Genomic DNA, 27,593 nt, shown 5'->3' with positions numbered 1-27,593 from the left:
CCGCTCTCGGCGTTCGCATGACTTGACATGCAGTATCGTGTGGAGCGAACGACATCGATGCAATATTCAAGGCTGTGCTATATCTTCAGGTTCAGGTTCAGGTTCAAGTTAAGTTCCATTTTCATCAGATCCGTAAGATACTTGTAGTGGTCAGTCAGATGACCGACTGATACTGCTTCCTTCAAGCAGATGTGGGATTACTCGACTATCACTTGAAAGGAGTTCAGTATACTTCCGGCTGGATGCACATCATACATCAAGATGAAAATGATTGATCCGCCAAGAACGGGATTAATCCGTCATCTCTCTCTCATCTCCTATCTCTGAGCCATGATGAATTCTAGGACATCCAAGCCACAAGATGATCGTGGGATAAAAACCAAGATAACAAGACCACCTAAAATGTCTCGGCTAGTAGTACATCAATGATGATAATGATGATATCACATGTCTACTGGTACTTAAGCTAGAATAGTGAGACATCTCCGGCAGTTGATGGGAGTGAGAACATCACGAAAATAATTATGATCTGCCTAGCCTTTGCTGCCTTTGGCTGAAAGATATAGGTCACGAATAGGAGTTAAGAGCATGCGTATCCGCCTATACAAGGTTGGACGCTGAATGTTACTCGTCTACTTAGCACTTCCGAGCAGGCGAGGTTCCAGTAAACTCATTTTAGGGTGTTTATGCACAGCTTATATAATCTTAAAGATACTCAACTCGAACGGGATATACAAAGTTCCCACCCTCTCCGTTCCGAAGTGACTCCCCCATGTATGACAGTCCGTTAAATACACCAAACTATGTGCGTCCCGTTCCGAGCATACGTGTAAAGGTACACAGATCTGCATTATACGAGTACAACAAGATTAAGGTAGAGGTAGATCAGATCACTTGACAATCAAATAGAATGAATGTTATTACAGAAACTTAAAGTACTATATATAGACACGAACATTTACATGGTCATTGGACAACGCAGGAGTCATATGGTGAGATTTATGCAGAGGAGATTCATCGCTTTCTCCTCTTGTTGGAAGTGGAAGCAGGTTGAGTCATAGATTGTGAAGGCGATTTAAAGAAATTCGTTATTGCCGGTTGCTATTTATAAATCGATAGCAACGAACAACCGTTAGCTCCAGTCCTCAATTCTCAGTCATCATACAACGAATCATTATAAACCATTACTCACCTCTTTATGCCCCTCATCCACATTCTTACGAATCACCTTGGTCTGATGACCTCCCGTACCTCTTTTGGGCGGCTCAACTTCTTTGACGTCTTCATCTTCACCCTCATCATCTGATCGTTCTCTTTTCCTGTGCTGCCCTGCCTGCTCTACTTTAACGAAACCTTTATCATCAGCAGGTAAAGCCTGATGGGAATGAGCTCGATCTTGATTCGGGGCATTCGAATCATCCCCTAATCCCTTTTCCTCATCCTTCGGCGTTATATCACTTTCAATCCCTTCAGCTTTCTCTTTGACTTTCTTCTCATCTTCGGATTTGACCTTAACAGGAGATTTATTCAATGCTTCCTTCTTGGTCTTGACAGGTGAAGATTGTTGTTTTGAAAAGAAACTCTTAATTCCATCTTTACGTTCCGATACGGGCTGAATGAACGTAGGCGAGTTGTTACCTATCTTACCTACTTCGTTAGGTACGGGATAACTACGAAGCACACCAGTACTTATCAGCTACAAACTTCCCCATATAGGCTATAGGACAAAATCGAATACAGTGCAGAATGGGGTATATGAGATGAGTTGGACTCACCTTTCTAAACCTTCTTTACTCTTTAAAAGATCTCCTGTACCTCCTTTACCTTCTTTCCAACCTTTTACTTCTCCCAAATCTAGCCAATTGACTATATCATCCCATTCAGTGAGTATCACAGGCATCCTGTCGTGTAACCACCTGATATCCTTAGATGGTTCAGTGGTAAGTATCGTATACGTCGCCAAAGGTATGGGATTACCTGTAGGATACGCTTCACGAGTATCCTCGGGATCATCGGAAGGTTGGAATTTCGATTGGACGGGTGAAACGTATTTGACTATATCGTATAAACCTGCGAAGAATAGTAAAGGTGGATGATCGATTGATGTTTTCTCGGAGAGTGGTAGACGGGTGAAATGGGGTATTTTAGATGAAGGTTTCTTAAGCCATTCGTAATATCTACGAGACACAAAAAAAGTTAGCTTGGAGGGATATGAATGGGGAGAAGGGAACGAGGCGTACCCTTGCGCAGGTATTATACATCTCTTGTAACCTTTGAGAGCATGCCACATACCACCTGAAGATGGATCTCTAAAGTATATCTGTTAGCTTATTCTCAGATAAAACAGTTGCGAAGCTCACAGTAGACCCTCTGATCTTGCATTGATGGTATTCAATGGACCAGTCGGAGGATGTTTCGTCCAATGAGGGATCAGACCCCATTGCCTGTGTTCAGATACTCCTTCCATGAGCTATATGAACACGAGGGTTGAAGTTGGAACAGTAGCTCACATAGTCTCGATCATTCCTCTCTCACCGTCTTCCGGATCACGCCGAATCACCGGAGCCCTCTGGCGAGGTGCGACATTGTAACTATCCCATTAATTCATAATCAGTTTATCCTTGAGGATCTAATAAGCTGTATGTACGGTAGATAAGCTACTCACTTCCCACCCCTATTATCCTGCTGCCTTTCCCACCTCGGACGCCCATTCTCGAATAACCTCGGTAATCGAGCTTCGAGTGAATCGTAGAGTTCCTCGTTGGAGAGCGCAAGAGCATATCGACCGCACATGGCGTTATCCTCATTCGGTCTTGGATGCTCTGGGCTTGTTTGAATACCAGTCTGTCCGAGATTGACAATGACATGAGTGTTGGATTTCTCATGATCGTCGTTAGAGCTGGGTTGACTGTACTTTTGACTTTGCTTCACTTGTCAACATTACATCGTTCAACTGTCGGAGATCGCGTCGCATCTCCGTTCAGTTTGTTTTGGTCATGTACTGGAGTGTTGTCGCTACGAGTAACTGTACTACGAGTATTTTTTACGCGTATGGAGGGTTTCCAAGATCTATGAAGGGCTCAAGACCTTCGCGAAAACGCTTGTAGAGCCTTACGAAGGCCCATGATCCTCTCAGAAACACCCAAGGGCGGTATGAAAGGTGGAAACTTGAGAGTGGGAGGTCAATATGTCGTACAAAGACCTGGTCATCCACCTCGTGAGTAAACTCTTTCCTCTTGTAAAAGGATTCAGAAGTACTTTGAGGCGTTGTCCCAAGATGGATCTGACTAACAGACATCAAATAGGTGTTGCTACGATCTTAAATACTCGAGTCAACAAGATAGGCATACAAGAAGCATACATTACATTCCTCGGACAGGATAAACGATTAGACCTCTGGATCAAAGAGGATGAACTTGGTGAAGAGATTATACAGGCTGAAGATGGACTGTCGACGAAGCCTATCAATGCAAATGTAAGTCTACTATTACTATCGCTCGACATCTATCTACCGTGAGCTATGCTAAAGAATGGTATCTATCGATATAGACCGATGGACACAAGGATACCTCTCAGATACAACCGGAGGCAGGTCCTTCCACACCAATAGATCGAAATAAGAGGTCCGACAGATCACCACGAAGTAATGCGTCTACACCAGAGAGGGAACATGCTGCTATGACAAGAGTAAGGAATTTCGAAGATGTTAGATTTGGTGAATATCTGATTAAAACTTGGTATGTTGATTCATCATTTCGTGTCATGTCAAGCAGTTTTATGATGATCACTAACATTGATTTCATTCGATAGGTATTACTCCCCTTATCCGTTACCTCTCGACGATCCATCTCATCCCCAACATTCACATGCCCACACACCTCAAGCCGAATCTTCTTCTTCTTCAGCGAAGAAACGAAAATTGCACGCCAACGACAATCCGACACTAACCCCTGATCAAACGATGTCCGGGTTAGAAAATTCACATAGACCGCATTTGAAACATAGTAGAACGGTCAATGAGATGTATTCTGGAGTGGGGAAGGGCGGGGAAGGTGCAAGAGGCAGATTATGGGTTTGTGATGTTAGTGTCTCATCATTGCATCAACCCGGAATGGCTGCATAACATCAACGTGCCTAATGTGCTGATTCGATTGGTATGTTATAGCTGTGTTTCAAGTACATGAAGACTAGAACAGGATGGGATAGGCATACAGTGAGTTGTCGCATGATAATGGATTTCTTGAATTGAAGAACGACATTGACGTTTAACCTTTGTCTCTTCACCAGTCATCCTGTACAATGCTACAACCTCCCGGAAGGAAAGTCTACCAGAGAGGGAGTTATACGATATGGGAAGTGGATGGTGCGAATGCTACGGTGAGTTGATTGGGGATCATAACGCAATAGAAGGATTGCTTACTATAGTGTGATAAATGATGTTAGCTATATTGTCAGAATTTATCTTTATTCGGTAAATTATTTATAGATCACAAAGTGAGTACGATTACGAGTGTTCTACTGTCGAAAATCTTATCGTAATTATTGGTCGCCTGCTGCCTAAACTGATCCAGTGATGTTTAATCGGCATATATAGTCAGTTTTCTTCCATGTTGAGAACTTCCTATTTTACGTCTTGTGCGATGCGGCTACGAGTAAACGAGATCAGGTGATGGCTTTCTTTTCCAAGGTGAGTTTTGTCTCATTAGACTTCACTTTGCTTCATTCCGTTTTGGCTTGACTCCGCTTCAACTTTCTCCGGGACAGTATTTTCAATGACATTGTGTGAGCTGACCTGGTTACTATATAGGAAAAAGTCTCATACGACGATTATAACTTGGCTTGTATAGTTACTTTCCCACCATTTCAGAATAGAGGGTTTGGTAAACTCTTAATCGAATTCAGTGAGTCCCTCCAATCCGATCCTTTCTAATACAATTCACCCTTCTCACCCATTCTTTCACTTACTCACAACTCGCTCATGTGCTTTTGCTGACATATGATATGGTGTATATTGTTCGGGGCGATTCAGGCTATTACCTCACAAAACATCCGTCCACTCGCCCCTCATCCCAATCACCAGGTACACCCGAAAGACCATTATCCGATCTGGGTTTAAAAGGATATACAGCATATTGGGTTTCGGTAATTTTACGATTCCTCAAAAGCCTCTTAGCCGACTCGGAATCTTTCAAACCTCCTCATTTGAACGAATCGCCAACTAAATCAAAATCGCCAGTTAAGGCTAAAGTGAAGATCGCCCCTGTTACACCTGTCAAGGAAGGTGAAGGAAGGGTATTGAGGGTACGTAAACCACTTGTGGACGAGGAGAAGGTCTTGGTGGGATCCGGTGGGAAGAAAGATCAGAAGATGATGATTGTGGTTGATGGAGTAGGTAAGTTTTCCTTTCGTCTTCAATCATTGATTCATAATAGCGTTTGTATATTGATACACGTCATATTCAATCTGCTGTGTTATGTCATGTAGGGTTCACCAAAACACCTATCCCGAACTACAAAGGTCAATATAGTCTATCCCTCGATCTATCAACTATAGCGAAAAGTTGTCATCTCAGATTAGATGACGTATCGTTCACTCTATCCGAATTGGGTTTCTTAACACACCGAAGGAAAGTCCAAGTCATTGAGCCAAAAAAGAGGTTGAGGAATGGCCATGGTCATGGACATAGTGCTCTGAAGGGTGAGCTGGGAGAGGAGCAGGAGGACCAAGATGAAGAAGGTATAGACGAGCAAGAGGAGATAGGAGAAGAATGGAAAGACATCGAAATTGTCATAAGTAAAGATATGGTTGATGAACAATGGATGAAATGGAGAGTCAGAGATAAAGGGGTACTGCAAGATGAGTTTGTCTTGTTGTAGGTCTGGTTGTACAGATAAAGAAAATACGATTACAAGTGTCAGTATGCAGTATGTAGCAAGCAACTTGATCTGCAAGTATACAAGATCTGATACCCCGAGAGAATATGCTTCTCGGTCTGAATTCAGACTTTCAAATGTGATTTGCTTACTCTAGTAGAACATTGGGTCAAATATCACGGTCCTATGAGCAATTTTCATGCGAGAGCGAGAATCAGTTCCAAAGATGACAGAGTCCAATTTCACTTGAAACGATTATAGCAATACATTGATCCTGAAGTCTATGTTCTGCTTTCAATCTATCTTCTTCATGTTATACTCGGATGAAGTACCTATACCTATCCCCATCCAACTTCCCACCACCAATAACCACCTTCTTCATCCACTCTTCCTTCCCCTTTTCTACCTTTCACCCCCTTCTTCCCTTCTCCTCTTACACCCAGTTTCAATCCCCTCTTCAATCCCAGACCCTCTCCTCGTAGCTCGATGTTTATCTGAGAATGGTCATCGGCCACAGCAGCAGCTTGTTGACGCTGTAATAAGGGTGAGTAAGTTGAGAGGGGTGGGAAATGCGTATCGATAGATGCTAGTTCAGGAGCGAACGTGGGTCGAAGTGGTGAGAGGATATGCTATATGATACAATGTCAGGATCAGTATTATTTCGAGACTGATGCGAAGAATTGAGTTGTGACGCAATATTGGATTCATGTCCATGTAGTAGGAAGACCGAAACTAGGACTCACGAAAGTTCCACCGTTCTCTCCATTCTCATCGGGTAATTTCAATGTCCAACCAGCCACCAATCTCAAAAGCTTCGCATGAGTCTCATCATACACGCAATCACTCGCCAAAACCAAATCAAACCCTTCTCTCCCTTGATCCCCTTTAGTAATGAACCTTGACATCTCCTCTTGACCTTCTTTTTCTTCTTGTGAATCGCTATTTTCCATAAAAGTGGGAAACGTCGTCCAATCCAATTTAGCTATATGTATACCTTCATCTACACCTACATCCGTAGTGTTCTTTAAATTCACATCTGGTGAACCCGGTATTTGCTTTATCTCAGGAGGGAAATTCAAATCAACACAGATCTTTAGATTATCCAGCACGGTATCTAAGAAATCGGTAGCTACCACCAATCCTCTTGGTGAACCATCTTGTATGCTCTGCAGATCGAGGAGTTTCCGACACAAGATTGATAATAGTCCTGTACCTGCACCTAATTCTAATACCCTTATACCCTTATTTCCCTCAGAAGGAGGCAAGAATAAACCATACTCTGCTGGATTCAACGCTAATTTCCTACCTAGCAATATGGCCGATCCCCATGTCTGTACACCGACTGACAGATGGTCTGACATCGGAGCGTCATGGAGCAAGATTGGTAAACTTGCGTGTCTCTTTTTACTTTTCCGCGTGGAGGAGGTAGACTGAGTTTTGTTTGAAGTAATACTTGAGAATGTTGAAGACGTAGGTGAGATCAGATCATCTTGAACTGGGAAAGTAGCAGTGGGCGAAGACGCAATGATCTGACGATGGAATAGGTTTTTAGGAGATGTAGGTGAGGTAGAGAGCGATGAGAGGAACATGTTCGTTTCGGGACTCAGGTTTGGGTTGGGGGTCGTACGTGAATGTAAGGATGAGAGAGCTGGAGCGAGAGAGGGGTGAAGGGGGAACACTAGATGTCTGGTGAGGGACCCAGCGGCTGCAAGTAATAACGAGGTGAGATTAGCGCACGAGTTGCGCCCTGAGACAGATTGGTAAATCGTCTTGATTTTAACGTTCAGATCACTGTTTGCGTGATGAAGAAACAGCATCGAGGTTGAAAATCCTGACAGATGTCCCTAGCTCACCACTTGTTCCAGCCATCATAGCCAGCACAGCCGTAGCGTCCCTCAAGATCATTTCCACCTCTTTGACCTCTTCTATCTGCCCGCCTTCATTCTCCTCTAACCAGCCCTGAGATCGTCTCATAACGCCTCCTAGCCATTTCTCCGCCCACTCTCTTTCGAAAGGATCCAAGTGTTCTTGGCTGTCCACGTCCCCTTGCTCCTCTTCGATGATCTCTTCCTCCTCTGAGGTGATCTCTTCCTCGAGTACTTCCAGTCCATTTCCAGTACCCTCGATGGGTACGTCAAGTCCCAACCCAATACTTTCCATGGTCTCCACAAGTCCGGCAGAAAACCTGCGCTCCCTCTTTTGACTCCTTACGACTTTCTCCTCGGGCTCTTCATCCTCAAATACATCGGTCGATGTGAATCCTCCATGTATGGGTGGTAAGTACAACTCTTTGAGGATCGATATACGCGCGAGGATGTCGGCAGGGTGGAGGGGCGATAGGGTATATTGTGAGCGAGGAAGGGGAGGAAGGAAGGATGAGGGGATTAGACCTGAGGCGGTCATTTTGAATAACGGTTCGGAGCCTGCTGGCTGATATGGTGGACTGGGCTATGTACAGGTCGTCATTGACGTTGAATTGCTGAGACAAAATATCAAGATGAATTGTTTGACGATAAATTTGGATGGACGAAGGTGCAAGTGATCGACGAAGTGGAGGCGGGAGTACACCATATTTCAAGTGGGGTGCGCATACAAACGAATGCCCATTCCTATTCCGGTTGCAACAACGACAACATCGTGGAATGATCAACTTGGACAACGATGATAGCAATTGAGCGATATACATCTTACTACTACATATACATCTTCATTAACCCTCCCATCCCCTGTACTACCTTCTCTCTTTATCATCATGGTAAGCTGATACCCGTGTCTCACTGTGAGAAAGGCTGACAGCTGGTAATTTATCGCAGGCCGACGTGAAAAGACCAACTTCGCCTGGAACACCAGGAGGTTCCAGTTCCTCTTTCGCTGTTGCTAGACCACATGGAGCCAATGCTGTCAGGTGCGTGATGGTTGCTATTCAGTATGATAATCTGCGGAAGTGATGAGCTAAGATGGGTGGATACCTTCTGCTCGATACTCCTCCCTCTCTAAACTGCATTTATCGACCTCCTCCCCCCCCTCTTTGCTTTTATCAATTCTTAACCAATCGATACCCATATGTTCCCAATAAAAATCATAGACGACGTGCTCCAGCTGCTGCCAGACCATCTTCCGCTCGAGCCGCAGGTGCAGGTGGATCGAGTAATACCATGTTGAAGCTCTATACGGACTCAGGAGAGGCAGGATTGAAGGTGTGAGTTTGCGTTCAAATTATGCGCCATCTCTTGTTATAGATACCAGTACTGCAACCGTACTCTCCTAAACCACCTTACTTAATCCATCTACAGACCTGAATGCTAAGCGTTGCCTGTATACAAAACAGAGACCCATTCGTTGTTATTGTCTTATCACTCTCATTCATCGCTTCCATCTTCTTCCTCCATATCGCTGCCAAGATAGTACGAGCGTTCACCAAGTAATTCTACTAGCTTCATCGACTTTACAGATAAGTAGGAAGATAGAGATGTGGATGAGGTTATGGCACAAAATGCATCAATTGTAAATTCTCGATGAGTGATAATTCACAATATGTGAACAACGCGAGCCATAAACATTGCGTTCTAGTGAATTCCAACGGCCATTTCATCAACAATTACAGCCCGCTGATAGACTGGCATAGTCGAGGAACAGGTATTTTGGGCGGGGGTGACTAAATACTTCCCTCCTTTTCTTTCCCCTTGAATCCAGGAAAGAACCTTCTCAGTCTGTTCAACCTGGAATTGCCTTCGGTCGCTGCACTTTGCTGAGCGTATTCCTTATCAGCGGTTTCTGGAGGATTGGGATCATTGGTGCGGAGCCCAATCATCGTTCGACTTATGGGATTCAAAGAATTGAAGAGAGATTTCCCGGGGTGCTGGTCATCATTCTCCTCGTCACTAACACCGAAAGCAATATCAACATCGCAACCGTGACCAAACATTGACAGAAATGCCAAAAAAGTCGTCTCAAAATACTCACTCAAAAACTTCTCCCACAACTTGGAATCCTCCAACCTTAGACTCTGAATTCTGAGCACTTTGCGACGGATAGTAATATTGTTGTTGGCATTGATATCCGGTCTGGCTTCCTTTGGCAGAGGCAAATAATCGCTCATACTCATCTTGGAACATTAACCTAGACCATTTGATTCTGATGGTACTTTTATAATTCGGTTTATCACCGTTGTACCAATCATCCGGATCATCATCGAAAACCCTCAATGTCTCGGTCTTACCTTGACCTATCATATCATGATGATAGGGTTCAGTCGCGATCCTAATTCCCTTTATAATCTCTTGGTCTCCCTCGTTCCGATCATCATCATGAAGTTGATGAGGTACCAAGAACTTTGTCATCAATTCAGCTTCCAGCCAGCGATTGTAATACCTGACGGGAATCTACCCTTCTCTTCGTCCGAGAGAAAACTTCCGATATTGTATTCACTTCGGTCTCGTTGAAATGGTCGAGGAGCATCTCGATAATCCGAATATCTCTGCGCTGAGCTATTACGGGCATTTAAATACCTCTGAGTGCCTTCAGCCGTTTGGGTGAAGCTCCAATTTGGATGTAAAACCTTTTTATGACCATATTGCCAGATCTCTTTCTCATCCTGATTCGAAAAACGATAACTGTGACCGAGTGAATCTTCACCAGAAGGGTCATAATGGTAATTAAATTGATCGCACGAAATAGCTTTCATATAATCCAGATGAGATGAATTGAAACTTTCGACTCCATCTTTGTATAAGAAAACTTTCAATTGGGGATGCTCTTCTTTCTTGTTGTAGGAATTTGAAATTTCCGATCCAGGTACTATATGAAAATCTCTATATCCGCCCTTTTGGTCGAAATCTTCTTCAGATTTGATGGGACTAGGATTGATATTTCCAGTTATATGTTGATCTAAAAATCCAATTTCCTCTGGACTTTCCCTTTGTTGGTATTCCGGTCGGATGGCAGACAAGTTTGCACTTTCCTCGGTTGGGCGGATCGAATGGATGCGAATATCCCCTATGGTATAACCTCTGATGGGCATAGAACGATCGTCACCCCTTGAGGGGTCTGAGGGCTCTTTATGCCCCTTGATAGTATTACAATCTTGCCACTCCACTTCAACGATACTGTCGAAATCTTTGTAGAGTGAGCCGTAAGCAGGTAATCCAGATGGCGATGTTACGCTCATGATGCTGGAGGATCAATATTTGAGGAAGTAAAGCGCGCAGCTTTATATCAAGCACTAAGTAAAGGATATATATATATACTGTATATTGTATATGTAAGAGCTCATGGCTTATCTTCTGGCAAACCAGTGTCCTCTGCTACCCTTCGCAAGAAACTGTACATCGTGAATGGTGTGAGTAGAGGTCTTCTCACCCAGAAGGTGACGTATTGATGACACTTTAAGAAGAAAAAATAGGAAGAAAGACTGATACTTCCTTTCACAGGTCCTGGACTTGCTTACACAGCCTGCAACCTCAGCTACAGTGATCATCATTGCCAGATTGAAACGAGGATTCGGAGAAGCGACCGGGCAATCTGACACTGATTCTTTGCAGCCTCAGAGCAAGATGATGTTCACATTATCAATATTGCACCTAAGTATCATCTACGAGTGTTATACTTTCAGTAGTGTTGAAGTTACAGTAAGATATGACATGCTCGTAGTGACCCAAATACTGTATTTGGTTTGGGATGGCCATGATGTACCTTCCTATCTTTACTTGCTGCCCGAACTGAATAACTTGCTAAGCCAACTAGAAGATCTGCTTGGTGAGCTGCTTTCATTGACCGAGGTCTCTCCTGGTGCTTCATTGGAGATGCAAGGGTAGTACTTGCTGTACTCCACATCCAGGTCAGGCTGAAGTAACCTCGAACCTCTGATAGTAATTCTCGATCTGTGAGTCGGAAGACTTGCATCCCGCCACCTGTCATCTGTAGTGTCGAACAATCGATCTTGTTCTCCTTTCCCGATAGCATCAGAGAGAAAAGAAGTGTATTCTGTCGGTTTTCTCAAATTGAAGAACTTCTCATCCCCACTACTATCAGTCGGTCTGAAGAATTTGGTGGTATGTTCAATATTGACACCAACGGTTTTATCGAATCTCGAGTCGAGCAGGCTCAAGTTGACAATCTTCTTATAATTCTCATTTTTCTTTATCAGATCACGTCGTCCTCCAGCCTCATACTCATCATTGTTCTCCTGATCAGCGTTAAAGATCTTCTGACAATAATCCAAAACGTTGTTGATAGATGTAGGCAAAATGGACACCACATTAGATTGCCACACTGTCGCTCTGCCCATACCATTATCAATGTCATCGTTTGTCGGGCTCAGAGTCAAATATGGGACTTTGTATATTGCAAAGTCATGTCTATCTACTTTTTGAGCGAAGAGTTTCAAATGATCGTGTTTCTGATGGTACGATTCATCGTATGTGGCACATTCCGATCCTGGAATGACATAGAAATCTCTGAAAGGTCCTGTTTTCGTTTCCCCACCAGTTGAGTTGGTGGATTGGATGGGATCATCAGATGCGTTGATGTGTTTGTTCAAGAACGATACGGTCTTTCTGTCACTTTCAGCTTTGTGACGTTGTCCCCAATCATAAGGATCTACGTCAGTGGCAAGATGTTCGAACTTGTAGAATCGAAGTTTACCCATATTGAATGGTTGCTCTTCATCGTCATTACCATATTGAGGTCTTACTTGGTCTCTGATATCTCTCCAATATACGTTGACATCAAATTCAAACTCTTTACAAGGTCCTATGGATACGTCGCCGGCTCTGATAACAGACATTCTATTGGTACAGCTCGAGTATAGCAATTTGAAATGTTAGGTGGACAACGGTCTTGAAATGGGCAAGATCCGGACTTCTCGGGGTGATAGGATAGTGATCAGATTCACTTTGATTGGTAAACACAATCGCTTTATTTGTCCAGCTGTTGCCACTGAATGAAGCAATCAGCGTAGAGATGGGATATCATACCGTCCAGACACATCTTATGACCTTTCAACAATCTGAACACAGCAGAAGTCGAAAAGTCTACAAAGGTACGATAACTGTAACACGTTTGAGTAAGAAAGATCATTCTTCGAAGTGGAGTGGGAGTATGTTACGGTAGGATAGGCAACCCTTCTCATCGCATGACGACAGTCCACACATCAATCCTTTCGAACAAACATTTACAAACCTATGACTATGCTTCTGTTGCCGGAACTCATTAGGGATTGGTCTTGACTCCCTATGATTCTACTCTCGCAAGTGCCATTTGAGAGCCTGTGAAGCTGTACCCGATGCATTCAGGTGTTGAAGTACTAGGTTACCCAACCGCTGGCAACGCCGAACACGAACGGGAACTGCTAGTCAAAATCTGTAGGAAGACCAGTCAGAGCCGAGCTATGCTACTCATCTTCATCAACTTCTACAAAGGATCGTGTGTTGTTGTCTTCCAAAGCACCATAGGTAGGCACGATCCCCCATGGAGCTTCATACACGGGTACCGTGACCATCCGTCTCAGGAGACGAGCATCTTCGGGGATCATCCTTGACCAGCTAAGATTGACTGTACTTTCGAGTGTTGGCTGTGTCAGATCTAAGAATTTGTCATCGTCTTGATAATCGACGATTTTCTGTGTATCACCACCACCTGAAGCGTCGAAAGTCTGACTTCTGGAATTTTCTTCTGTAACTCTCATGTTGAAGATCTCATCGGTGTCTACTGACGATCCTCCTTTCGGAGAGAGGAATTGAGTCCTTCTTTCTGCTTTCATATTTCTACTTCCAGCTCTGAAAGCACGATCGATGCGATTCAAATTAAGACCAACATCACCATATAGAGAATCTTTGTCCATCAGATATTCCTCGTTGGTCATATATCGAGCACGGGATATTGCATTGTGGGAAGTAGTATCAAGTTTCGTAACCTTCGCTTGCCAAACTTGAGGATGCATTCCTGACTTTCTGTCTTGTATCAACACCTGAATATTGCTCTGATTAGTATATGGATAGACAGAGATTTTCATCCGCTTCGTATCTTCTGGATGGGCATTGGTAATCTCTGATCCCAAAAAGACTTTGAAATCTCTATAACCTGTCGCCGTGTGTGCTTTGTTATCGGTTGATCCTTGGATGTACTCGTTCAAAAGTGCGATCTGATGTTGGTTTCCTTGCGAAGCCCGAGTTGGCTCAAATGAATAGATGCGAATGGCATTAGGAGCTGTTTCTCCCAAATTGATTCGGCTGTCGTTCTCATACCCGCGGAATTGCCTGGGATTCAGGGATCGCCATCTAACCTTGACTTGATCGGAGAAGTCGAGACAAGGACCAGTCCGAGCATCCGATCCAGATTCCCAACCCATCTCGCTTCAGTGCTGTACTGTATGATGATGGAGACAACAATGTGTATGAAAAATATATCTTTCGATGTATGCGACTCCGTACAAGATGCGGAACCTTTCAAACGTTGACAGTGGCCGCCTTTTTATAGGTTACTGACTGATCCATACGTCTCCAGAAGCTGTGCAGGATATCAACCTCAAACTCGATAAACAACCATTGTCCCTTTTGCAAAGGTCAGTCGAGGGATGCACGAAGAAGAAAGTATCTGCATGGAATTCTTTTGGCAGCCTCAAGTCGCTTCACAGTACCCCAAGACAAAGGACAAGGGTTCTCGCCACGACACAGCTCTTAGAACCAGTCCCAACAGGTACTTGAAAAGGACGAGTGAAACTGATGAACATGTCTGGCTCCTTAATCAGAACATGATGCGGTCATGCAAGAAGCAATCTCTCTGGCCCCATCGTTCCTCGAGGACATCATCGGGGGCTGCATTGCGTTTCTGATGGGACAAGGCCAAGAAAGGGTAGCAGAAAAGAAGACTCATTTTATAGACGCACTGAATACAGAGTGAACAGATACAACAATGTCCTTCCCACATAATCACAGAGAGCTCGTCCGTGAACGTTTTTCGCCACATGTGTTATGAGTACCTAGTGTAGCATGACAGTGTGCTGACATTCATGCAAAGCTTCAGATGCAGATGATATACTACAGCTCGATGCTAACTCTGTGATTCATGCTCAATCCTCTGGTTGTTCATCCACGATCATCCATCCTTCACCATCGAAGGTCCCTCCTGTCTTTACATCCTGCACTGCTTGTACCTGTAAGTCATCAATCCCCTCGTTGGTCAATACTTTGGAAGTGTCCAAGGTGAGTGTGGACGTGGTTGGCAGATCTGTAATCATCTTCGACCATTTGAGCCTCATCACACTCTCGTGAGTCGGCTCACTCAGATCCAACCGCAAATCTTCACCGAAATCGCCAGAGATATCCCTGGTGTTCCCATGATGGTGGAAGACTCCGTTTCCCCAAGGCTCGACCGGAACACGTACATTCAATATATCCTGGTCATAGAATGATGTTCTTTCTTCTTTAGGGAAAAGCATGTCTGTACATCGCTCAGCGTTCATCATAACACTAGAACTGAAATCTTATCGATTGAGTGTAGGTCAAAAGGGTAGTTTGCAACCTCCTTCGTAACATCCCTAGGTAAAGGATCGAAAGTGACCTGAGAGATACAGTCGGTCAAACTCCTTGAGAAGTCATCATTGACATGGACGGTATTGCATTGCCAAATCGATGAATTCAGACCATCAGACCTCTTGTTTCTGGTTAATGCATGAATGTTAGTGTAGAGGGGATTGTCTCTTGGTACCACCATCTTCATCTGTCTGGCATCATTGGGGTTGTAGTTTGTAAGCTCTGAATACAATTCGATCCTGACATCCCCGAAACTTTCACTTTCGCTCGATCTGCACAAAGCCTCTTGCAAAGTTGCAACCGCCTCGATAGACTCTCGAGGTTGAGGTCTGTTGGAGCCCGCGGGATAATCATGTAAATGAGCATCTTCATCTGTGGGCTCAATAGAGTATAATCGAACGGCACCCTGAGGAATCTGGCTGAGCTCGATCTGAGGTAGAACTTTCAGGAGATCTTCGTTTTTATATAATCTTTTCAAGCTACTAAGATCTCGCCACTTGACTTTCACTACGCTGTCAAATTCTTGACACAGACCTTGACGATGGCTTGGCTGGTCATACCAGCTCATTGTATGAGTATTCGAGTGGGGTCAAATCGCTTTCACGTTGAAGATTGGAGCTGTGATGTTGGAAAACTTTTCCGAAGACAAAATCATAACAATGATTGGCGAGTATCTATATCTTATCCCTGCAAGAGGACATATGAGCATGTCCTGCAATCCCTTGATTTGGGTCTTCTTCAAAAATTCTTATTGTAAAAAGGAGATAGCAGCTTTACCCCACAGTATTATTTCTCGTTTGGGCAGTCTCGTTCTTGGAAATTGCTGCTGCACTGCCTCAAATATATCGAGACTTCCTTGGCCCTCAATGTGACGTACATCGAAAGAAACTACATCAGGGAGGTGTCATGCGTATTTTTACCGCATAGTTTACAGTACACTAGGTGGCGGACGGCTTCTCTCTCGTGATACGAGAATAGTTCAGAAGCGATATTGCTACCCATGACGCGGTCAGCGCGTACACACATACAAGTCCGATGAATTGTCCTGACTTTACGGTTCTCTCATCCTACGAATGCACGACATGGGATGATTTTTACAGCAGCATTCGAACATTTTATCATTTCTCTGTTTCGTCAACATCAGCAGAAGTAGTACCCAATACCTCCCACCATCTCAGTTCTCCGGACCACTCTTTCGATTCTTCACCTTGACCAGCTGGCCATCCCCCTTCTTGGGGTGCTTTGGTAGTCACAGCCACGAAGTTTCCTCTTTCGGATGGATTTCTGGAATATAGCAAGGGTGTTTTGAACGATATATCCACGGAGAGACCCTCATCGCCTTCATTGGAAACCCCCAGATCTGAACTTTTCAAGTGAATTTGACGAGTCTTATTAGCTGAGCTATTGGTTTTCAACATGAGTTTAAGCATTTCTTTTTTTGTCTGGGGACTGATTGCGATATGCTTTATACGATGGGGGCCATCAGAAGATCCTCGGCTGAATAGTACTAATGGCTCGGTACTTCCATTTCTCAGACCTTTCTCACTCACGTATCCCTCCCATTCCCCAGTCTCTACAGGACCAGAAGGCCGGAGTACACAGTGAAACTGATTTTCCAAATTGATATTGCCTTGATCATCTTTCAATGCGCTTGTTAGTCTCTCAAAAGCTTGTATCACCTCCGCAGAGTTGTTCGCGGTAGGTATGTACCTTGTGAATGACCATATATGATGTCTTCCAAGTGGTCTGTCAGGCACATAAGTCGAATTATGGTAGGTTGTGGAGAGGTCGATAGTATGTTTGCACGCGAGTGAGCCTTGGAGGGAAGAGGTTTCGGTAGATGCGGAATGGTAGTTTTGGGTTGACATTGATCTGGATGATTAAAAATTAGACTGGCTGAAATACCCATCAGTGCTTTGGATTCTGGCCATACATATCTTGACACATCTATGCTCGGCTTTGCCACTGAAGTACAGGCAGACATGGGTTATAAAGGATGATCGATATCCCTTCATCCACTGTACACCATATGTGTGTTGTGGCGTTGCCACTCGTCGAGTCTCCCACGGTGTTCAGGGACTGGAATGTGAGATATATGAGCGCATTGATCGCCTTGAACATGACATGACGTGAATGAACTAGTCAACTGAAATGTTGAAACGAGAACAAGAACAATCGTCTCTCGCTCATCTCAACATCCATTCGATCTTATTATTCTATTTTGAGATACCTGATAGTCATCACATCTACCACGCTCAGAGAGACCCTGCGTACTGCTCCTAAAGTATATATACTCCTACAGTAACCTACATCTCAAGCAAACTTTCATCCACACAACTGCTTCAGCGATTTAACGATTCCTTACATTCCTCCTTATCCTACTGTCACATTCAAGATGGACGATGAAATGGATGATTATTCCTCTACTGGATCTGTCGGATCTTCGTATTACTCTTACTCGTATTACAATCGACCGTCTACACCTTCCACTCCCGTACGTCCGTCGCCGATCACCAATTATGATATCAAGTTTGTTGAAGGTACTGGATCGAGTAGAGGGAAATGCATGTCAGTATTACTCTCCTTACTCTTTTGTCAGATTCAATCGTAAGGTATTGGTGAGACTGACGTGGCTCTGGTGGGAAAATGGTAGCGATCTAGCATTCATCTTAGATTGTACAGGATCCATGCAGAAGTACATCAACTCTGTCAGAGATCATATCACCGGTATATGCGATATGATCAGAGGTGAAGAAGGTTTGAATGGCCCAGATGACCTTCAAGTAGCTGTGAGTTAGCTGCGTAAAGCATGTCCTTGCATTGCTTTGATTCTTTTCAGCTGATAGCATTGTTGAATGGATGGTCAGGTTGTGAACTATCGGGATCACCCACCACAAGATTCGACTTATGTGTACAAGTTCCATCCTTTTACTTCTGATATACCCAAGGTCCAGGAATACCTAAAAGGTCTTACAGGTTAGTTCTTATGATCATTCTTCACTAGGGGATGAGCTGATACGATCGGCATGGGTAGCCTCTGGAGGAGGGGACGGACCGGAAGCTGTGACTGCCGGTATGGCTGCTACCTTGACTGAACTGGAATGGAGAAGAGAAGCGGCGAAGATGGTTGTACTCATTGCGGATGCGCCTCCTCATGGTGAGCTATCTTAGCATGGTCTCATATTGAATGGCCGCTAATCTGGATTTCGAATAGGTATCGGCGAAGGCGGTGATCGTAAGTCCAGTATGGTATATCAGAATAGGATACGAAGCTGATATCCTTACAGAGATAAAGGGTGGAGATCCCGATGGTGAGTCAGCTTTAGGCAAGTCGCAGTCGATCAATCAGTAGTTGATTCACTGTTCCATCAGGTCATGATCCGCTCGTTATTGCTCGTACGATGGCTCAAAATGGTATCACCTTTGTGAGTGTGCTGTGTCATTCACCTCACTCGCTATTGCTGATAAGATTCAATAGTTCATGGTAGCTTGTGAAGATACTCTCTCCGGATACAGTGTAAGCTTTTATGTTTGTTGTCTCCGCGATTTCTAAAGCTGACAATTGAACTAGCATGCCGTCGATTTCTTCCAAGCTATATGCAACATGACCTCCGGAGTGATGCTCCCTCTCACCACTGCGGATCTGCTGGCTACTACCATTGTCGGAAGTGTGTTGGAGAATATGGATATGGAGAGGCTGATAGCTGGTAAGCTAATTTCTCAGCGGTTTCATGCGATGGTAGCTTATCTACATCCACATCCTAGAAATCGGTGTTGAAGTCGCTCAGAGGATTAGACAGAAAGGAGAAACGATGGAATCGGTCGAGGAAGTCGCACAGTGAGTTGTAATTCCTATTCATACTATACAATTGGGCCAAACAATTGACGTAATCTTATGTGTACGCAGGGAACTACATGAACGTCTGCTATTGCGAAACGAGCAGACCAAACAGGTTCATCTACCGGAAGTTTACGCTGTCCACGAGAACGCCAAAAAGAATGTCTCGACTTGGATGAACGCGCAGTACATTGGTGATGCAGTACCGAACATCCTACATGTGAGTGTCTACTTTTAGCAATATCTGATTGACGACTCCACGTTATTTCTCGTGCGGCATTTGCTGATGTAAATTTGGCGATGTAGGTTCCGGGAAAACGGTTAACAGAGAAATTCCGACGTCAAAACTATTCAGCAGGATTCGGCTATGTCCCCGGAGGAAGACTTCCACCACGTAAAGTATCTACACCCGTCACGACCACAACCTCTAGTGCCGTCATATCACCTGAAGTACCCCCTACACCCTCATCACCTCCGACAGCAGGTACCGCTGCCAGTCCACCTCGAAGGATCGTCAGTGATTTCAAGCCTTTCGGAGCTACTTCGCCTGATAAGTCGGCTGGAGGATTGTCGGTCTTCGGCGCACCGATGTTACCTACTGGACCGGGCGGTGGGATGTTCGGAAGTGCCGGGAAGACACCTCTGGTCAATGGTGGAATGAGAGGGAGCTCGATGGATGATGATGACGAAGATGATGAGGATGATGAAAGTGGGACGAGGTTGAAGAAGGATAATATATCACTTGATCAGGTGAGTTATCGCGATCTCCTACCTATACCTACAAATATCTCTTGGTTTTCCAAACTACTGGATCGAATTAGCCAACGTGATCGAGGAGAGATAGGATGGATTTGATCGCTGACCTTTGGGTGATGGATTTGTAGGCAAGAAGAATAGCCACTCAAGCTGTATTCCGTGCGGGTCGATTTTGAGATATCATATGACAGACCAACGACTCGAGGGATTGTATTGTGTATAAGATAGTACATGTGAGGATAGACTGAAAACGAAACGAATTCATATGACGATTTCTCATTGCTTTTCTTTTCCCTTATTCTTCATTAATTCAGCATGAACCTCTTTTCTCACAATTTCTGTTTGATCTGGTCTCTTCCCAAATTACCAGTGTTCGCAAATTGCTGCTCAAACATTGAGATGACCAAAGATAACCACATGTTACGATATCATTGGATGCAAGTTAATTGTTACAAAAATGCATACAGAGCATTGTTCAAAGAGACAAATTCTCTTCTGGTGAATTCGTATGTGATGAACAGAGGATCTCTGACCGGCCTACTTCCTTGCGTATGTAACCTATATCAAACCAGATCAGCTCGATTCTAAATTCTCCAATCAAATGTGAAAGTAAGATTGCCTGACTCACCTTCATCTTAGTCTCACCATCAATCTTGAAGTTATGCAAAGCATCCTTAGCGACCGTCGCCGCATTCTCGTCTGCGAACTCGACAAAGGCAATATCCTTCTTCGCTGGGATGGTACGGATTTCAACCAATCCCGCGTGCCTGTAACATACCCCAAAATAAAGGTCAAGTTAGCGTAAAGTCGTCTCTCGGCGGGATCGACGGTGTGACGTACACTTCGAAGACTTCTCTGAGATCGTCCGACGTAGTTCCCTCAGGAAGGTTCTGAATGAACAATACGCTATTGGGCGGTAGGTATTCATCGGGCATTTGGAGACGCTGTTTCTTAGCTGGTGCAGCACCGGTTTCCTCTAAAATATCAACAAGACAATCAATGTCAGCTTGGGGTTCAAGTGGTAAGTTTGTACAGTAGAGAAAACCGTATTGGTTAAAACGGTGTTTTGTATATGGTAGACTCGGGCGAAGGCGAACGTACCAGCTTTGAGTTTGGCTTGAGCTTTCTGTCGTAGTGGATTATCACGTCTCCTCTGTTCTAAGACACGACAACGACAACAAGAGTATATCATCAGCTGAAGGAACTCCTTTCTGGGGACTGAGAAGGGAGACAGCTCACTCTTTTCCTCTAACCTTTTAGCCTTGTGTTCATCAAATTTCTCATCACCTTCTAATTTCTTGACTATACTATCTGATCGTCCACGGGCAAATGATATTTGCTATATACATAAAAATCGTCAGTTCAGCCTCTGTGATGGTGTTACACACGTAAGGTGCTTTTATTCCATCTTCTGTGCTTGACGAGATCCCTTCCAACTGTATGAAGTGTATGTGAACCAACTTACGATGGGTTTACCGTACAATGGGAATTCTGATACGTCCTTCCTCGCTTCATTTGCAGATTGGATATCTGGGAAACTTATGAATGCCTGACCTCTCATTCGGACGTTACGGTGAGCTATGACGGGTTGGAGTGGGCGGTAGGGCTTGAAGAGAGAATAGAGGGTTTCGGTTATGACTGTTTGGTAATGAACATGATAATTAGTATAAGTAGACACATAAGGTATACTCAAGGGAGAGAAGGATGGATACAGGCTGATGAAGGTGTATGGATGAAAGACCAAACATGTGTTGCCAGTTATCCGCAATCGTACATATGTGAACGATGAACATGAAACATAGATGAAGGAAGCAGACACATCGACTCACCTGGTATCCTAACTTTCTCGTTCAGATTCTGCAAATACAGCGTCTCACACGCATCTTCTGGTATCTTCTCTCCTTCGTCATCTTTCTCTTTCCCTTCCTGCTGGTCTTCACCTTTCGGCGTCATATCCACATCTCCATCTTGTGGCTGCTGGTCTTGAGGCGTTTCAGAAGGGATTTCGGTTTGAGGTTGATCGGTCTCGATAGGTTGTGGGGGGTCTACTTCGGCCATTTTGGAGATGTTCTCAGATCGGGTGAGTGCAAGAGAGGGTCAGTCAGTCGCTCAAGGAGAGGAGAAGGGGTGATTCGGGAGAAGTACTGGTATGGTAAGATATGCCTTGGTGTTGATGCTCTGTTACTTCGAGATGTCTAAAGCTATCCTCCAGATGCAAGCGAGGACAGAGAGCGAGTCACTCGAATATTTTCCAATACCATTTATTCCCATTTCATCCCAGCTGCAATCACCCACAGTCGGCATCCGGTCATAACCGGCGAGTCCAGTCAACCATCCAACATCAAGCAACAATACAACTTCAGTCTGTTGCATGAGCGACCTCTATGAAGACCCTACCGATATAAATTCTATCTCCTCGACCCCATCTTGTAGAGACCGTATCGTTAGCAATCATGGCCTTTTCAAACCCCCCTTTCCCCTTGATCAAATCAGACCAAATCGATTCATCTATGGTATCGAAGAGGCATAGGTTGAATAATGATGCTGAGAGGATAGGAGTCTGTATGTCGGATATGGGTGAGTGTCAGGTCCGTATATAACGAGATTGCGCATACTCTGACTTCTCTTTTGTACCTTGGTACTATGTTGTAGCGGGTATGAAAGGTCTGGGTGTACATAAGGTGCGCATACCACCCAACGGAGAATCAACCGTGAGTCTTTACGTCCTTTTCAACACCATTCCTTATATCTCATAACATCACGGTACGTGATTGGTGAGAGGATGTTATTGATGTAAAAATGAAATATAGGAAATCCACTATCACCTCCAAGATTCAGAATGGCTATACGTCCTCTCCGGTACAGGTATACTTCTACTGCAAGATGCGAGTGAATCGTTCGATACTTCTGATGATTCAAAGAATAATCGTCTGATAGGAAGAGTTACAGCTAAGTCTAGTGAATCATCTCAAAGCAGAGTAAAGGAACACCAAATTGCGTCTGGAGATTTTATGGGATTCCAAGGCGGGATACTAGCTTCCAAATTTGCACATTCGCTTAGAGCCGGTCCGGAAGGGTTGGAGTATCTAATGGGAGGAACGAGGGAGAGGGTCGATGTCTGTTGTTATCCCAGGTGAGCGATAGGGGCCCTAACACTTCCAATCTCATGTTGAAGAAATCGAATGCTATGGCTGATGATTACCTTTCGTATTTGGTAGACTGGGGATTAGGGATGTTTTTGAGAAGACTTCGTAAATGGACAACACAATCTGTATCTTGAGAAGAATGCAGCAGTAATGAGCATCTGTATGGAGTGGGACATCACTTGTATCACCATGCAATGTATCTTACATATACTTATAGCAGTACGATGTAATGTATCTGACCGTCACCTTTCACTTGGTTGGCCCATGCTGGTCTATTCAGGATGTTTATCTAATCTAGCGCAATTCAATCACACGCTAAATCAGCGGATCCGATTACCCGCCCGCATCACCGAAGATAAGGTACGAGTACAGCATGGAGTACAGGTGTAGTCGAGTCAACCACAGTCAACTTGAAAAGTACTCGTATCAGAGATAAAAGATATATATATATATATATACATATAAGATCCATGCATATGTTAAGAAGAATCAGCTTCATCCCCTCACTTCTTCATCTATCGAGATCATTATTGATAAACACTTATACTCGCATTCACCATGTCCAATTCATTCTTCAATAGTTGCTTCCCCAGCCATCCTCACCCTGTACTCAAAGCTGATGATATCGAGAAAAGCATGTCTCCCATGCCTCACTGGAGGAACCTCAATGCTCTTAAGAAAGACCACTTGTCTATCCGATAAAGGTATGTCCCGCCCTGTACTATCAGGATGGACACTATGCATCGTCCTGACTTAAGGTGGTACCGATGAGATAGTCGGAATGGCAAACACGGGTGTAGCCGTCCATAAATCATCAATAGGTCCAGGTATGGAATCTACTGTAAGTGTAAATCGGCACACCCCTTTAGTAGAATAGGTTCGTCGCTGGGCCAACCCGTTGTAACATGATTTAGGCAATTCACTATCACCTTTCTAATACAGAATGGATATATATACTCTCCGGCTCAGCCATCCTTCAACTGGTTGACGCTTCGCTTCCAATCCTCAATCCTTTCCAGCCCGCTTCTTCAGGTCCAGAGGACGGAGAGGGAGAGAGGAAAGAACATCAAGTTGAAGAAGTACCTGTCTCTCAGGGCGACTTCATCGGTTTTCCTGGCGGGGTAGGCGCATCAAGATACGCTCATGGACTGAAAGCAGGGGAGGAGGGGTGCGAATATCTGGTGGGTGGGGATAGAGGTGGATCAGGTGTGACGCATTATCCTTTGTAAGTGATCCATGCAGACTCCAGAAGATTTAATGTGTTGTCATTCGTCAGCTGATTGTATGATTATGGTTGGTAGAGCAAATGCCTCGGATATTTGGGAAAGAAGTAAAGATGGGAAATTCACTGTTGCTTCTGCTCCCAATGGATCTCAGTAACCTGTAAACTCCACTCCCATGATCAATCGGTGCAATAGCAGAAAGCAGAGGAGTAATCTATTTTGGAATGATACTGATTATGCAGTGAATCCGAAATACCATGGCTATATGATGTACGGCAATCGGTTCTTGTGGAAGCTTCACTGATTGAGTCGTCTCCTATTGCGAAATACTAATCAATAAATCCCCAACGTCATCAAACCCCGCCAGTCGGCTCGTGGCTGTCTGATTTTGATCCAATCGATTCTAAACTCTCCACTGTCTACATATGCATGTGCCCTTCCAATGAAATGAGAATTGTTCCAGTTGATCAGCTCATCAGTCATATCAAACTCCCAATACCATCAGTATGAGCGAAGATACAGCGATAGATTGGCACTGGGAGGATGCCGTTCATGGTTAGTATTTGCTCTTTATGACATACATACTGTGTTAGTGCTAATTGTACGTCAATGTGCCCGAACAGATCGATTTTCTGAGGAATATGAGGATATTATCACTGATACCCCATATTCAGATGCTCTATTGGCAGATAATTCTCATTTGACAGAATCCAGCCGAAGTCAAACTTCACATACAAATATTCCTCTGTGGGAAATACCAGAACCCACAGAAACGCTCGGCCAATTCGCCAAAAAGGTATTCGAAAATTCTAACAAAGCGGTCCAATTTATCCCTCCTCCAAGTTGGACCATGCGAACATCCCCATCCAGGGAAAAATGTAGGTTCAAAACTCGTAGATCCGATCGAACAGGATATCTCAACCATACGACTTCGCGTGGCACTCTCCAGTTACATCGAGATGATTGTATAGATTTGATGAATTCCTACACACCCACCTTCAATTCAAGTCATCTACGATCTATGCTTAGATCCTTACCTGACGAATGGGTGATAAGAGAATTATCTAGCTAAAGAAAGACATTTACCTATTAGAGATGCTTCGACCAAGATTTTGTCGGTCTTTGAAAGGGGTTTGCTCTGGTCTGTACGCTGGCATGCGCATCAGCTCAATAAAGAATTTCCAAACGGGGATTTGAATTCAACTGAGTCTAAGAGAAAGATCGATAAGTCTTCGTTGATTGGGACCGCTGGTAAATTTTTGGATAAGTGGAAAGGGACTGTTATAGATGGAAAAAGTACTTACTATTGCTTCTTGTTGATCTTGTATGATATATGGTATTTCAAACCTCGGTCATACGGTAATGTCAAGACCACTAAAGTATAGGTATCTGTTCGGGGAGGTGGATGTTTAGATATCCTTTGTTGAGCGAAGCGAGAATTGTAAAGTATACTACAGTATAACTTCCTCCTCTTATGCTAGAACCCTCTCAGGACTTGTTCGAAGCGATCTGTGTGTGGCTGTGCCAGTCCCTTCCAAAAGCCTTGGTGGGCTTTTGCGATTCTCATGGAAGGCCTTCTTACATTGGTGTCTTTGTTGATGCCGCGGCAGGGTAAACGAGCAAAAGCAATAGTACTGTATATTCGGTTAATGGTATAGAGCCATTCTGTCCTTGAGGGGGTATATGTACCGACATTGATATCTAGTCATACAGTATACGAGTTCTTTCGGGTATAATTATCGACATGAACAGGTCAACCAAGTACGCATTCATCCTTCCCAAACGGGAAGAAGCGTCTTCAAGTCAATTGGATGAAGGCGTTACCGAGCGTGAGTAGATACTGTACAGAATATAGCCTAGAAATATCAACGTCAGAAATGCTGGTTTTCCTATCATATACTGTATTGTAGTTTCGCACCCCTCTCCGGCCCACGAACCCCCATCTGAATCACAATTTGAATTGTTGCATATGGAGATGTCCGACATTGATCCAGAGGAGTACAAGTACCAATATGCGTTTCAACCACCTGATGAAGGATTCGATTCGTTCCTTCTCTCTTCGCCTTCGCCACTCGAAACTGAAGGCCGGGTAAGGGATGACTCAGGTGAATCGCTTAATTTCAATGGACTAACTTCCTCAAATGATCTTCAGGGTGATCTCTTGCTTGACCCACAAATCCTATCATCGTCAATCCTCAATATACCGGATCTAGACCCACGAGCGTCATACGAATTGTTCGAAAGCGACCTTATTGATCTTAAAGATCCTGATGAGTTGCCGAATGACACCTTACCAGATCCCATCTCTCAAAAGAATACCATTCAGCCTCCTCCACCAATTGGAATAAGTCTATCGGAAGGATACCCATCTTTATACAATTCCACACCTCCCAGCCAAACCAATCTCGAGATATACAAATTCGATCAACTTGGGCGACAACCCCGGAATGATCGTCTAAACTCACGTTTGAATAAAGACTTGAGGTGTTATATGCAAGCTCCAGTCTGGGCCGCCGAACTAACTGGAGGAGGAGGCCTGACACCAAAAATGAGCTCAAGTTCAAAAATGTACAATACATCTCAACCAATCGTAACTTTTACCAGCACCAGGGATTTGTCCGATTTTGGACAGGTACAGGGGGAAGGACAACTGAGTATATCGAGAAAGGATGGTCTAGGATGGCTAAATGGCCATAAGACATATTTCACCCTCAACCTGAGTCAGTGTTTCTGTCTGAAGAAGTACCGCCGTGCGTCGGGCTCAACGGAGAAGGCAAGAATGGATAGATCATCAAGTCTTGCCCCGGTGATTACTACTGCTCTCTCATGGGCATTCACAAGATTCTTACAAGTTCATTGTCCACCGTTAAAAGACGGAGGAGAATGGACAGGTGAGAAGTTGGATGATCAGACTGATAGTATTCGACCGATACTTCATCTAGGCACAGCAAGGATATTGGAAGCTTGGAATGAAGTTAGGATAAATGACGAGGAATTGATCATTTCCAAGATTGATGCGAAGAACGTCGATGCTAGTAGGAGAGTAGCGAGAGAAAAGGTGGAGGGAAGGTATGTACCTACTAAGAGATCGATATTGTATGAGGGTGATGGGAAAGCGAAACAGGGGAAGGAGCAGGGCGAGGGGAAGAATAAGATGGAAGTTAGTTGATTAATGTGCATGCAGATGATACGACTGTGGAGTTAAAAGCAAATTAGCAAATATCGGT

General features: G+C 44.2%; 16 protein-coding genes across 16 annotated transcripts; 6 read left to right on the top strand and 10 right to left on the bottom strand.

Moving 5' to 3' along the window:
- Nucleotides 1–1,014: 1,014 nt before the first annotated feature.
- On the bottom strand, nucleotides 1,015–2,793 carry L199_003647 (uncharacterized protein; the record flags this gene model as incomplete). The annotated part of the gene is made up of 8 exons (XM_064889377.1): nucleotides 1,015–1,101; nucleotides 1,193–1,670; nucleotides 1,776–2,002; nucleotides 2,048–2,177; nucleotides 2,241–2,309; nucleotides 2,361–2,444; nucleotides 2,511–2,591; nucleotides 2,666–2,793. The coding sequence occupies 8 exons, from the start codon at nucleotides 2,791–2,793 to the stop codon at nucleotides 1,015–1,017; spliced, it is 1,284 nt and encodes a 427-aa protein (XP_064745449.1).
- Nucleotides 2,794–3,123: 330 nt separating this feature from the next.
- L199_003646 (uncharacterized protein) lies at nucleotides 3,124–5,876 on the top strand (the record flags this gene model as incomplete). Its single annotated transcript, XM_064889376.1, has 11 exons — nucleotides 3,124–3,217; nucleotides 3,306–3,475; nucleotides 3,550–3,737; nucleotides 3,811–4,081; nucleotides 4,166–4,213; nucleotides 4,288–4,377; nucleotides 4,444–4,494; nucleotides 4,595–4,687; nucleotides 4,808–4,901; nucleotides 5,030–5,392; nucleotides 5,485–5,876. The coding sequence occupies 11 exons, from the start codon at nucleotides 3,124–3,126 to the stop codon at nucleotides 5,874–5,876; spliced, it is 1,854 nt and encodes a 617-aa protein (XP_064745448.1).
- Nucleotides 5,877–6,211: 335 nt separating this feature from the next.
- Nucleotides 6,212–8,276, bottom strand: L199_003645 (uncharacterized protein; the record flags this gene model as incomplete). The annotated part of the gene is made up of 3 exons (XM_064889375.1): nucleotides 6,212–6,502; nucleotides 6,617–7,578; nucleotides 7,727–8,276. The coding sequence occupies 3 exons, from the start codon at nucleotides 8,274–8,276 to the stop codon at nucleotides 6,212–6,214; spliced, it is 1,803 nt and encodes a 600-aa protein (XP_064745447.1).
- Nucleotides 8,277–8,625: 349 nt separating this feature from the next.
- On the top strand, nucleotides 8,626–9,298 carry L199_003644 (uncharacterized protein; the record flags this gene model as incomplete). The annotated part of the gene is made up of 4 exons (XM_064889374.1): nucleotides 8,626–8,628; nucleotides 8,687–8,778; nucleotides 8,959–9,072; nucleotides 9,202–9,298. 4 exons carry the CDS (start codon nucleotides 8,626–8,628, stop codon nucleotides 9,296–9,298), a joined length of 306 nt encoding a protein of 101 aa, XP_064745446.1.
- Nucleotides 9,299–9,528: 230 nt separating this feature from the next.
- L199_003643 (uncharacterized protein) lies at nucleotides 9,529–10,105 on the bottom strand (the record flags this gene model as incomplete). Its single annotated transcript, XM_064889373.1, has 2 exons — nucleotides 9,529–9,754; nucleotides 9,837–10,105. The coding sequence occupies 2 exons, from the start codon at nucleotides 10,103–10,105 to the stop codon at nucleotides 9,529–9,531; spliced, it is 495 nt and encodes a 164-aa protein (XP_064745445.1).
- Nucleotides 10,106–10,212: 107 nt separating this feature from the next.
- On the bottom strand, nucleotides 10,213–11,040 carry L199_003642 (uncharacterized protein; the record flags this gene model as incomplete). The annotated part of the gene is made up of 1 exon (XM_064889372.1): nucleotides 10,213–11,040. One exon carries the CDS (start codon nucleotides 11,038–11,040, stop codon nucleotides 10,213–10,215), a length of 828 nt encoding a protein of 275 aa, XP_064745444.1.
- A 534-nt stretch (nucleotides 11,041–11,574) lies between these two features.
- On the bottom strand, nucleotides 11,575–12,519 carry L199_003641 (uncharacterized protein; the record flags this gene model as incomplete). Its single annotated transcript, XM_064889371.1, has 1 exon — nucleotides 11,575–12,519. One exon carries the CDS (start codon nucleotides 12,517–12,519, stop codon nucleotides 11,575–11,577), a length of 945 nt encoding a protein of 314 aa, XP_064745443.1.
- Nucleotides 12,520–13,263: 744 nt separating this feature from the next.
- On the bottom strand, nucleotides 13,264–14,220 carry L199_003640 (uncharacterized protein; the record flags this gene model as incomplete). The annotated part of the gene is made up of 1 exon (XM_064889370.1): nucleotides 13,264–14,220. One exon carries the CDS (start codon nucleotides 14,218–14,220, stop codon nucleotides 13,264–13,266), a length of 957 nt encoding a protein of 318 aa, XP_064745442.1.
- Nucleotides 14,221–14,940: 720 nt separating this feature from the next.
- L199_003639 (uncharacterized protein) lies at nucleotides 14,941–15,309 on the bottom strand (the record flags this gene model as incomplete). Its single annotated transcript, XM_064889369.1, has 1 exon — nucleotides 14,941–15,309. One exon carries the CDS (start codon nucleotides 15,307–15,309, stop codon nucleotides 14,941–14,943), a length of 369 nt encoding a protein of 122 aa, XP_064745441.1.
- Nucleotides 15,310–15,332: 23 nt separating this feature from the next.
- Nucleotides 15,333–15,971, bottom strand: L199_003638 (uncharacterized protein; the record flags this gene model as incomplete). Its single annotated transcript, XM_064889368.1, has 1 exon — nucleotides 15,333–15,971. The coding sequence occupies one exon, from the start codon at nucleotides 15,969–15,971 to the stop codon at nucleotides 15,333–15,335; it is 639 nt and encodes a 212-aa protein (XP_064745440.1).
- A 550-nt stretch (nucleotides 15,972–16,521) lies between these two features.
- Nucleotides 16,522–17,271, bottom strand: L199_003637 (uncharacterized protein; the record flags this gene model as incomplete). Its single annotated transcript, XM_064889367.1, has 1 exon — nucleotides 16,522–17,271. The coding sequence occupies one exon, from the start codon at nucleotides 17,269–17,271 to the stop codon at nucleotides 16,522–16,524; it is 750 nt and encodes a 249-aa protein (XP_064745439.1).
- Nucleotides 17,272–17,798: 527 nt separating this feature from the next.
- Nucleotides 17,799–20,173, top strand: L199_003636 (uncharacterized protein; the record flags this gene model as incomplete). The annotated part of the gene is made up of 13 exons (XM_064889366.1): nucleotides 17,799–17,971; nucleotides 18,057–18,192; nucleotides 18,271–18,379; nucleotides 18,438–18,560; nucleotides 18,618–18,638; nucleotides 18,691–18,714; nucleotides 18,776–18,828; nucleotides 18,882–18,920; nucleotides 18,975–19,110; nucleotides 19,169–19,241; nucleotides 19,311–19,461; nucleotides 19,548–19,991; nucleotides 20,126–20,173. 13 exons carry the CDS (start codon nucleotides 17,799–17,801, stop codon nucleotides 20,171–20,173), a joined length of 1,530 nt encoding a protein of 509 aa, XP_064745438.1.
- Nucleotides 20,174–20,534: 361 nt separating this feature from the next.
- Nucleotides 20,535–22,055, bottom strand: L199_003635 (uncharacterized protein; the record flags this gene model as incomplete). The annotated part of the gene is made up of 7 exons (XM_064889365.1): nucleotides 20,535–20,555; nucleotides 20,626–20,764; nucleotides 20,838–20,973; nucleotides 21,099–21,155; nucleotides 21,237–21,336; nucleotides 21,463–21,635; nucleotides 21,827–22,055. The coding sequence occupies 7 exons, from the start codon at nucleotides 22,053–22,055 to the stop codon at nucleotides 20,535–20,537; spliced, it is 855 nt and encodes a 284-aa protein (XP_064745437.1).
- Nucleotides 22,056–22,450: 395 nt separating this feature from the next.
- Nucleotides 22,451–23,252, top strand: L199_003634 (uncharacterized protein; the record flags this gene model as incomplete). Its single annotated transcript, XM_064889364.1, has 4 exons — nucleotides 22,451–22,574; nucleotides 22,650–22,708; nucleotides 22,808–23,130; nucleotides 23,216–23,252. The coding sequence occupies 4 exons, from the start codon at nucleotides 22,451–22,453 to the stop codon at nucleotides 23,250–23,252; spliced, it is 543 nt and encodes a 180-aa protein (XP_064745436.1).
- Nucleotides 23,253–23,701: 449 nt separating this feature from the next.
- Nucleotides 23,702–24,523, top strand: L199_003633 (uncharacterized protein; the record flags this gene model as incomplete). Its single annotated transcript, XM_064889363.1, has 5 exons — nucleotides 23,702–23,723; nucleotides 23,779–23,847; nucleotides 23,920–23,984; nucleotides 24,058–24,368; nucleotides 24,445–24,523. 5 exons carry the CDS (start codon nucleotides 23,702–23,704, stop codon nucleotides 24,521–24,523), a joined length of 546 nt encoding a protein of 181 aa, XP_064745435.1.
- Nucleotides 24,524–26,110: 1,587 nt separating this feature from the next.
- L199_003632 (uncharacterized protein) lies at nucleotides 26,111–27,535 on the top strand (the record flags this gene model as incomplete). Its single annotated transcript, XM_064889362.1, has 2 exons — nucleotides 26,111–26,195; nucleotides 26,277–27,535. 2 exons carry the CDS (start codon nucleotides 26,111–26,113, stop codon nucleotides 27,533–27,535), a joined length of 1,344 nt encoding a protein of 447 aa, XP_064745434.1.
- Between the last annotated feature and the right edge of the window lie 58 nt (nucleotides 27,536–27,593).

The sequence above is a fragment of the Kwoniella botswanensis genome, chromosome 1, assembly GCF_036426115.1.
Source record: "Kwoniella botswanensis chromosome 1, complete sequence".
Lineage (NCBI taxonomy): Eukaryota > Fungi > Basidiomycota > Tremellomycetes > Tremellales > Cryptococcaceae > Kwoniella > Kwoniella botswanensis.
This window is presented reverse-complemented; position numbering and strand designations above follow the sequence as displayed.